The following is an 11,152-nucleotide window of genomic DNA, read 5'->3' on the forward strand; positions in this document are numbered from 1 at the left end:
CTGTATAAGCACTAAGTAAAAAGGTACACGGCACCATACTCCTAGCCCATTTTACAGCAAAACAAAAGGTTACCTTGAGCCCTTCCTTAAAATAGCTTGGTTTTTTCTGCACTGAACCAGAGCAGAAGCATCTCCATGTTCAGCCATTATAATCCAGGTGGAACTCAGGTGATACCAGGTCAGGTATCAGGGCAAGCAGCTGAGGGGTGTTAACACCGTAAACTACTACAGCAGTTTCAGAAGCAAAGCTATTACACAGAAGCAATTTAGGTCTGAATTCACATTTAGATTTGTGTTTACTTTCTGCATATTTACATTTACAGATGACTGTGGATATAACCTATGGGTACTTCTATTTCCAGACAAAAATGCATCAAACTGTGTCCAGAATATTTTTGTAATACTTACATTTTCACAAGGAAATATTTGCAGATATGCCAGCCACACCTTCTTAGTGCCTCCGGTTTAAGATATCATGTTGTGTGTAGTGCGTGTGTTGTGTGTAATAACTTTTGTGCTGTACTTGTAAGCCGCAGACAGACAGATACAGATATTATGACGCAATATTATTAACAAGTCAAAAAATAGCTCCAAAAGTGCAAGATCCATGATCTCAATTTCTAGCACAATCAGTGAAGATCAGAAGAGATGCTCAGAGAAAATGCTCCCAGAGAAGACCTCAATGGCTTTGGGAACACACCAATAATTTAAGGCAACTCCACCTCTGTTTTAGTCTAGAAATACATTCAACTCTCACTTCACCATATGCAGTTTGCCTTTGCTGCAGATTAACTGCACTATACATGACGACACCAGAGAGTTAACCCTGTATAGAGTCAGGTCTGGCCAAGTAGGTTTTGTTAGTTCCCATGCAGTGCCCAGAAAACACAGCTCCCTTGCTTCCACTCCAGCTCAGCAATGCAGATATCTTCTGAAAGTGGCTGTGCTACCGAACCCAGACGGAGCTGAGATGACCATGTTTCAGTGCCTTTGCACTGTATCACCAGCATTTGCTGTAAATGCTTATACTGTCAGAGACTTTCAATTATCCATTTGCCTTTTCCCTTCTACTGCCCTGATAACAGACACTTGCCTCTACAGCCACACAGATGTATAGACAAGTCTTCAGGAAAGAACACCTTCATGCATGAAGTTGTCCTTTTGCTTTAGCATAAAGAAATACACCTGACTGGGCAGGTAAAACACAGCGAAAATGGCGTGAGATCCTCCGCCATAAAAGAAAACATAGGAAAATTCTCAACTTATTTGTCTTAAATGTAAGTCAAATAAAGACATAAGCTTCTTCTATAAAGTGCAAGCCTAGAGAAAATAGTGATTTTGGCCAGAAAGAGACCCAAGTTCACATTCAACCGTAACACTCCGATTTTATCAGCTAGGTCATTAGTCATGATGAGCTAGGGGAAGCAAAGCTTGACAGTAATTGCATTGTGCTATATACACAGATTCTCCAACGAGAGAGGAACGAGGTCCGCTATCTTTGCTTCCCCATGTTAATAAGACAGCAATGACAGTTCAAATACTTCAATAAATGATAAAAGAGAACAGCGTTACAAAACCCCCTCTAAAGTCCAGCCTGACTCACCTGACTTCCTTGCTTTCAAGGCAATGACAGCAGCCAGTTCTCTCTGTACCTAAAATACCAGGAAAGGAAAGGATGGTTATAGTTACTAACTCAGTCAAACAAAACAAAATGCAATACTGGTAAGATACCAGCTATCAATCCTTCAGAGCAGTCAGCTGCACGTGGAATTACGCAGGTACTTGGTTTTGAAACTACAGTCATTTTTCCTACCAAATCTAGTTCCTTTTCAGCTGGGAATTCTGTGACAACTTTTTTTTTTTTTTACTTTAATTTCATATAAATACTGCACATTCCTTAGGGAGTGGGCAATTCAGTAGCCCGACCTGTAATTTATTTGCACAGCATATCTCTTTCACAAGCACACACTAGGAGCTTCTTCCTTTCCTTAAGGAAAATGGAAATGTTTGGTTTGCGTCTGCTGCTGCCTCTGCTGAGCACACTGTAATGCTGGATTTATTGTGTGACTCCAGGATAAGCGAGTTCTCCATGCTGAGGTTTGGCTAAGGTTCACGTTATAAATGACATTCGCTTTTTGGAGCTTTCGGGAGGAAACAACCTCTCCTAATAGCACGGCTGAGCATTTCAGGACCAAAATTTAGCTTGAGATAAACATGCAGAAGAAAGAGCTATCTGATTTCCAGATTTACAGGCTATCTCACCAGCCTGTGATGAAACAGCCCTGCCGTGCTAGCCAGCTCCCTTCCTCAGCCTCTTGTCGCTGCATTTTTCATACTTTCCCTATAATCTCTACATGACCAGCTACAGTCCCTTTAGCCAGCTCAACTCTACATCCACTTCTCTCCATAGGTCTGTTCCTTTTTCTATCAGTAAAATTCTCTATTATGCATTATTTTTATGCTTCATACTTCCTCACTGCCATTGTCTGTCCCACTGCAGCAGCTTCAAGTGCCCTGCACTTGACCTACAGCACCCCAGACACTCTCTCCTGCATACACCTCAGTTCTTTCCTTCCTCTGCCCCATCCATGCTCTCAGACTCTTCTGGACACCTCCCAGCTTCTTCCAATTTCCTTCATTTTCCCAAAACAGCCTGTCTTTATTATTAAAAAAATTATGGGACATTCCAACTATTTTTCTAGGGATTGTTTTACCTCTCTGTACAAAGTCGTGCACTGCATACTAGCCATCTTGTCTAACAGACCTATGCAAAGCTCAAGGCTATTCTGCAGTGGGAGTTTTGACATCCAGTTTCTGAGAGCATGTGAAATTTAAAACACCATTCACAAGACGTGGTATGATCAGAATAAGGCACAAAGCCCATAAAGGATCTCCGAAGTGATACAATTACTAACAACTGTCAACATCCCACTGTCACGACTCTGAAGAAAAGTTTGAAAATGTGAAACAAGAACAGTTAACGTTATATTGGTCTGAGCAGAAAGACAGACAAAATCACCCAGGACATCTCAGTACAATGATAACTGATCAAATACTCAGCAGCCACCCAGCAGTACACTCTGCATGTGGCAGAAGGCAGTCATACCAGAGGCAACATCCTTCCTCTGCTTGCATCCTTCCTTCCCTTGTGGCAAAGGACCAAGGAGCTTTTTTTGCTGTCCTTGCAAGGTACAAGGATCTCTTCTACTCGTTGATGCTGCCCCACTGAGAGGGACAGAGTTTTCTGCCACTCCAAGCAGAAAAATATGAAGGCAGTGCCACAGTTTTCTTAAATGTCGTCCTGTTTCCAGTACAATTGTGCAAGCTGGCAGCATTACCTTCCCTTCCTTCCTTCCTGTACACTCATTCCCATGTCTGGAGAACTGTTAATCACGGTTAATGTAAGCATAAACTGCAAGTAAGATGGGGGAGAACAGTTCTGTGGAAAAACAACTTTTGTGTGCTTGCTTGCTTGCAGCAATACACTAGTAATAATACACACAAGCTATCCAGAGTTAGAGTGGGATTTTCAATAAAAGCCCAAGCTGTTTCTGAACAACACCACCACGACTTTTCATGGCTAAACTGCTCACACCCTCTCCCTTCATTAAACTCAACAGGAGGTACCAATGTCGATGCCCCGATCCTGGTCTATTCTCACAGGTTACTGACAGTAAGAAACAGTGCACTGATGTCTCATCTTTATCTTTTAGCATTTAATAAATACATTATCTGAAGATTAGCCTTAGGAGACACTACAATCTGCAACAGTTGTAAACATACCAATTAACCCAATCAAACAATTGAAAAATGCAAATCTCTCTGTGAGTGTAAAGAAAAACCCATCTTCTCAGAATAAAAAGCAGCATTGTGGCATCCTGCGGTTTTATTTGCAGTATTACTTTTGCTTATAAGGTGGCACTTTTCAAGTTTGAAAGACAGTGCTAACATCACAGGCAATAAAAAGGCTGTTTTTCTATATTTTGTCTATGTTATGCAAAATATCTCATTGTTTGCTGTGTGCCAGGAATGCAGCTGGCATATTACTTAATCTGAGCAAAACCCTTCAGTTAAAGAAGGAGAAAAAAAATGTTCCTCTAGTCTTAATACTAGAAGCAAACGTTCCTTCATCAAAGGGTTTCATCCTGACGGTCTGAGCTCCCTCTCACAGGACTCACTCAAATCACAAAGAATTGGTACTGCTGAGCATCCTTCTAGATTTGCCTGGTGTCCCTAGATTTCATAACCTATATGCTTTTGTCAATTTTAGCGTAAATGCACTTGACATCTCTGCTGGACATGCAATTCCTATGCATCATTACACCAATGGAAATCCGTGTACAACATTCATTCCTCACTGCACACATGCTACACATTATCATACTTCTTCCTAATAGGATTTCAGTTACTGCCTGTTTGACAAAATCGATAGTTGCACATCGCATTGAAGATAATAATGTGGACTCAAAGTAAAATACACATTCAAACAAGAGCTATGCCTACCATAATAAATTGACATATTAAATTTAAAAAATTTGGTTTATACATATAGCTTGTCGCTACAAAGCTAACACTATCTAAATAGTATCCCATTTTGAGTAGCATTGCAGATGTCAAAACTGATTCCGTTTAAAGGCCAGCTTACCACACAGTATTTACAGAAATATTATGAAAATCTGAAAGAGAACATTTTGAGTGTGTTGTTGGCATGCTACCACATCTTAATCAGTTTTCTTTTTGCAATATGAAAGAGCAAGAGTGTACATACAGAGTGGTACCCACGTATACTTCTGCTTGATTAAATCCAAATGGCATATTTATATGGTGAATCTTCTCATCTTCAAAGGACAAAGGTAGAGATTTTTCAAAAGTAAATGACAACTACTTCTCTTATCCATGAATCTGGTAATTTTCTCATAGAAGACATAGTTGTGCATCTAGTATAGAGTGCATACCACCTCTACTTTTTCCCCCCTCTTTTTTCTGCCTATAGTAGTCTTTTGTGAAACAGTATTCTAGATGTCAATGTGCCAAATAGGACTTCAGATCTAGAGAAAAAGTGGCAATCCTTACAGAATCTCAAAATGAAATCCTGCAACAGAAAGCTCTAAACAGCAGGGTTTTGAAAAAGAAGAGAGTTTAGTTCACATTTTTGCATCTCAAGTAATGATAGTTTGATGGATTCTAAATAAAATACTGGCGGATGTCTTAAGGTACCAGAAAACTGTATTTCCCTGATACACTGCATTAACATCCTGATATTCTCTTCTGTCCCATCACAAGGTAAAGTAAGAGCTTTGCAGTGGAAACACTCATAGCCATCCCACTGTGCTCTGGTTTTAGCAGACAAGACATTGAATGTGAAGCTGCTCTTTGGGATATGACATGGGATGCCTGACAGCTCTGGAATGCATCTTTAAACCCAGGAGTAATCATTGCATTTTCTTAAAAATTCATGACCAAAAAGATTATCCGATGTAAACGTATTTCAAATGGCACTTTGCGCTGCTTGCATGTCAGCTGCCTTTACAATTTAAGTCTGATGGTGTTGTCAGTGCCTCATTGTCATGGAGCATATGATATGAGCATACAATTCAATAGGCTCCATTCAGTTATCTTGACTGACTCTGCTTCTTCCATTGTAGAATAAAGCATAAAGAAAAAATGAGACGCCCAACAAGTTAGTTTCTTACTTTTGTACCTGACTCTGCTCTTAAAAGAGGTTTATTCCATACATTATGCACAAATTAAGATGATAAAGAAACCTCTGCAGTTTTTTCCCCGCTGCCCTTTTGACTTGGCATCATTCACCGCAGCTATCACTATTATCTTCTACAATCTCCATAACCATTGTTTAAAACCACGAGTGCATTTCTCTAACTAATCAGTTCTAGACTGGCTGAATCATCAAAAAAAAAAAAAAAAAATCACAAATTGTGCAGTGAATGTGAAAAGTGGAAGTCTACAACAGAAACAACACCTGGTAACAAAAAGCAGTAGGGAGTAAGTAATAAGAGAAAGGCCAACAAAGAAAGTCAGGCTACAGTAAAGAAAAAGAGGTGGAGAGAGGAATTCACCAAACTTGTACAGATGCCTATGTCTGTGCTAGTCACTTTATAACCCCTTCGTAGAGAGTGCATACCTTACCAGCGGAGCCTAAGGTATGACTGTTTTTCCCTAAAGTAGACTTTCAGACTGAATCATACATTCAGCATCCTAAAAGTGACTATTTCTGCTCCCTGGCTGTAAGGAGTGCCTGGGGAAGCTAGCTCAGATGTAGATGCCTGCCATATGGCCATTTATATTTAGGTGAGGTGAGTTCCGCCCTCTGCAACAGCAATCGCATTTACAGAGTTACAGAAATATATAATTAGACCTTACATGCATGCATGCTTACAGTTTTTCCTGCGCTCTCAGATGCTAAAACAGTGATTTATATTTTAGGCACACAGTTTCCTCCAATGTTGCTTGGGCTGGATCTTCACAATCAGTTTAGGTTTGAAAATTTGGGAATTTAATCCCCAAAAAAGAAAAGCTGACACAGAAGCATCCTTCTGACCTGACACAGAATGTTTTATTCCATTAAAAGAAAAGCAAAATGAAAAGCAGAAGGGACGGTGGTACTATCAATACATTGATAGTATTGGTTCTAGGTTTGAACCTCCAAACCTAGAAATGTACAAAAAAGTCAACTTTAATCTCTGACTGCTTTATTGCTGGGCTGGAAGTAAGGTTTTGTGGGTTTTTTTCACTTCTGAAACACTGGTCTGAAAAGTATTGTGAACAGGATTCTGAATTATGAATTCTTAAAGGAAGACTGGTTTGATTCTGTACAAAATACATAAACATTCAGTGAGCCAAAAAGCAAGACAGTGTGAACACATTTCCAGTCATGGCTAATGCCTTCACTTTGGGTTTCCACCTCCTGTTCACGGGACCCTTTTTTTCCATAAAAATTCGGAAGCTGGTAGCAAAAAAAAATTGAGAACCTGTATCCCAGTGAGTCCAGCCCTCTGCTGAGTGGTGCAAGCTGAGGGTTCAAATTCCCTTGGGACACATAAAGGCTGTCCATAAACTCACAGTGAGTACTTTAGATCCCAGTCTACTATATGAAGGAAAAGCAATATTCTGGAGGGATAAGAGGGAGAAGTTCATATACAGATGTTAATATCTGGAGGATTCTGCTCTGGTCTTACATCTTTTCTCCAGGGTTAGACTAGAAAATTGTTATAGACAGCCTGCACAGTTTTGTGGAAAATCAGAAAATGCAGGAGAAATGATCAGTCTTTTTAGATGGGTCTCAGGCCATCTGGAGATGCAACTGCCTCATTTTTCTTTAGCTAGTTAGCTACAGCAATAAAATGGTTCATTTAAAAAAAAAAAAAAAAAATTGTCCATGTGCCATGCTGCTGGAATCACTCAGGATGTAGTTCAAAGGTTTGACCCTTGCAAACTAGACGTGAAGCACTCTGAACTCACTGTCAATTACTCACATGTTTAAGGATATGCATTTTACTCGAGTGTAGCTAGCAACAGTTAGATCCAGTTCTTAAACTCAGAAAGTCACTTTGTTTTGTTGAGTGCTTCCCTTTTTTTAACTGATGAAAAAACATTATTATTCTATTTTTGAGAGGCAAAGCTTTTGAGGGATACTGGCAATCTTTTATAAAGTTGGTACTTTTGTGGGGTTTTGAAAAGATATAACTTTGCAAAAAGTATTTTATGTTTTCTTATTTTTTTCTCTCTGTGGAACTAAAAATGGAAGATATTGAGGTTCTGAGTTCTCCTTTCATTTTCAGTTAGGGCAAAAAGGTAGAGAAAACAAGGAATCTGAATACAGAGAAAATAAAAAATAAAAAACAATTTTAAAACACAGAATTTCCTAATGTCATATATTTAAAATTATTTTTGCATAAGGTTGAGCATACAGAACCACTGGCTTTCCAAACACATTACAAAATGTCTTCTGTAAAGACATTTGTCTTTACAAAATATAGCACAAATTCTCCTTCCCTTCCATTTTTCAGCAATTTCAAGATAGTACTTCATTCATTTTACTTAAAATAGCTCTTATCCTCATGCCTTTTTCATGACAACTTCATCCTGCTTGGTTCACTTTCATGTCTGTACTTTCTCATGTACCCAAAACAGAACTAGCACTAATTCCAAGTTTTGCTGACACCATGATTTAGATGTGATGTTCGCAGAACCATACAATCACAGAATGGTTGAGGTAGGAAGACACCTCTGGAGGTCATCTGATCCAAACCCCTGCTCAAAAGCAGGGTCAGCTAGAGCAGGTTGCTCAGGACCATGTCCAGTAGAGTTCTGAACATCTCCAAGGATGGAGACTACACTACCTCTCTGGGTAAGCTGTTCTACTGTTTGATCACCCTCACAGTAAGTAAGTTTTTTCTTATGTTTAAGTAGAATTTCTTGAATTTCAGTTTGTGCCACTGCTTCTTGTACTGCCACAAGACACCACTGAGAAAAGTCTGGCTCTGTCTTCTTTATTCCTTTCCATCGGGTATTTATACACATCAATGAGATCCTTCCATAGCCTTCTGTTCGCCAAGCTTAACTCCCAGTTCTCTCAGCCTGTCCTTGTAAGTCAGATACTCTACTCCCCTGATCATCTTCATGGTCATTCACATACATTCCAGTTCATCCACATGTCTCTTGTACTGGGAGTTCAGAACTGAAGCCAACACTCCAGATGTGTCACACCAGTGCTGGGTAGAAGGGAATGATCACCTCCCTTAGCCTGAGGGTAATGTTCTTACTGATGCAGCCCAGGAGGCAGTTGGCTTTCTTTGCCACAAGGGAACGTTTCTGGCTCATGTTCAACCTGCTGTCCATCAGGACCCCCAGGTCCTTTTCTGCAAAGCTGTTTTTCAGACAGTCAGCCCCCAGCCTGTACAGGAGCATGAGGTTATTTCTTCCAGATGCAGGACGCTGAATTGCCCTTTGTTGAACTTCATGAGATTCCTGTTGACCCATATCTCCAGCCTATCAAGGTCCCTCTGAATGGCGGCACACCCCATCTGGTGTATCGACCATTCCTCCCAGTTTTACATCACTTGCAAACTTGCTGAAGCTGCACTCTGTACCATCGTACAGATTACCTTAGAATCTAGTTTAACGTTCCGAAGTCCTGTCTGTCTGCTTCTTAGAAGAATGATCTTACAACAAGATAAACAACATGCACCAAATTCTAGCACAGACAGGATAAGCTGTTGTTTATTATGATGGAGTTTATTGAGGCTAAACATAGTTGGGAAGCCAGATACCAGGCTTCCCAGGTGGGTCTCCTTAGAAGCTTATGATAATCTACGCCAGGGCTGCTGAGGCCCTTTCTCTGCCTTTGTCCTCCACCCCATCATTGTCTTCACACTGATGTCCACTTGACCAAGAGGATCTGAGTGTAAGCCACCTGGCAGAAAAATCACCATAATCCTCCAAACTGGTACCTCCTGAACCATGAATAGCACAGATTACAAGAGAGCAGGCTGCAGCAGTCCTTGCTTGGACTGATTTTAATAGCTTTGGAATTGCACACTAAGACCTCAGTAAAGCTTCCTCCTTTCAGAGACAAAAAAGTAGTTTGCATTACAAACACCTACTCGCTAAGACTAAGTCTTTAATTTGAAAGGATCCAAAACATGACAATATTTCAAACATGATCAGTACAAACTTTGATGCAGTGACCTTACCGCAGAAGTGAGACGAGCAAGGATTTCAGCATTGGTTTCTGCCGTATCTTCTATTTTTTGATCAGGCCTTAAAAAAATAAAAATAAGATTTTATTATTTCTTTCATTCTGTTTCAACATCTTTTGATTCCTGGAAAGCAAGGAACTGTGTAGCCACAGGCACTAATGTAAAAGGGCTTTTGAGATTCCACATCAAAATGATGACTGCAACATGACAATAATTAATTGTGTCAGTAATGACAGAGTACACCCTTTGTCCCTTGCTGTCAAGAACTCTTTTGATTGGACTAATGTAAAACGGTGAGAGAATTCTTCAGCTATAAAAATATTACGAAGAACTGAAGAATGCAGGACCCTCTTAGCTCAGAGTTGCTTATTTGAATGCATATTTTGCTTTGCTAAAAACATACTCCATCAACAGAGCAAAGAGTTTTCCATCTGCCCACCACCCAGCTTTGCTAAGGTGTGGAGCAACACCTATGGAATGGAAGCTCACATAGATAAAAGCACACAACATCAAAATTATTACATGACACAGAAAGTTTGAAATTTTAAAAAAATATGTGAAAATGAAAAGAATACATGTAAGAAGCCATAAATTAGCAAACTAAAGCAACAGCTGAGAACACTATTAGGTTGTCTTGACAGTTACAAGACAGAGAGACTTAGTGTGTCTTTGCAAAAGTGGGGCAGAGCAGGAAGAACCCTTCTAGAAACTGTCACAGAAGTCTGGCCCATGTGGAAAAAGCCACACAAAAGCTACTGTGGACAGCACGGGATAGGACCGTGTTTTTCTTTAAAACAGTCTAATTCCCATTACTAAAACATCTGCGAGCCTTTTGGAAGGTTTATTGACAATCGGAAGAAAGATACCAATATAATAGCGTTATTACTATAGGAAGAAGAAAGAGAAAATGCCCTTGACATCTTTACTTTTCATGGTATTCAAGAAGCGTGGCATGCCAGCAAACTGAGCAGATACACAAAACTGCAGCTGCCGTAATAAACATAAATCCCAGGTATTAGCAGAAGCTTCTATGTTTCACTAAATTATTTAATTTCTCATATGCCTTCATGTGTTTAGGGAGAGAGCTGACAACATGTCTGGAATATGCAGCTCGTATATTGTGGTTCTTACATCCCATGACCAAAAATTTCTTCCTCTTACTGAAAAATTAAGGTCAGAAAGCACAGAATGACACATGCATTCATTTTGGGGCAAGCATATTCAGACCAAAATGGTAATTCAGATTAGAAATCACAATTATTTTCACAACTGCCTTTCCTATTCAAAGAAAAATGTGATTTAACATGTTATTATAAACAGCCCAAAAGAAATAAATGAATGCAGTTTCATTTACAAAGACTGATTTATTCAGTCTTTATAATTTGGAATGAGATTAAAATAACTGACCTCTTTAGATGCCTATGTTTCCCTAC

General features: G+C 39.6%; 1 protein-coding gene across 1 annotated transcript in view; it reads right to left on the reverse strand.

Moving 5' to 3' along the window:
* The window catches only part of LOC104078412 (rap guanine nucleotide exchange factor 5-like), a gene marked incomplete at its 3' end in the record, with an annotated part of 39,368 nt that overhangs the window by 20,377 nt on the left and 7,839 nt on the right, over nucleotides 1–11,152 (reverse strand). The window contains exons 5-6 of the mRNA XM_009580047.1: nucleotides 9,714–9,780; nucleotides 1,604–1,652 (exon numbers count right to left, since the gene is read on the reverse strand). Of these exons, the coding sequence (XP_009578342.1) occupies nucleotides 1,604–1,652; nucleotides 9,714–9,780 (116 nt within the window). The remainder of the gene's footprint in view (nucleotides 1–1,603; nucleotides 1,653–9,713; nucleotides 9,781–11,152) is intronic.

This window comes from Fulmarus glacialis, unplaced genomic scaffold (genome assembly GCF_000690835.1).
Source record: "Fulmarus glacialis isolate BGI_N327 unplaced genomic scaffold, ASM69083v1 scaffold606, whole genome shotgun sequence".
Classification (NCBI taxonomy): domain Eukaryota; kingdom Metazoa; phylum Chordata; class Aves; order Procellariiformes; family Procellariidae; genus Fulmarus; species Fulmarus glacialis.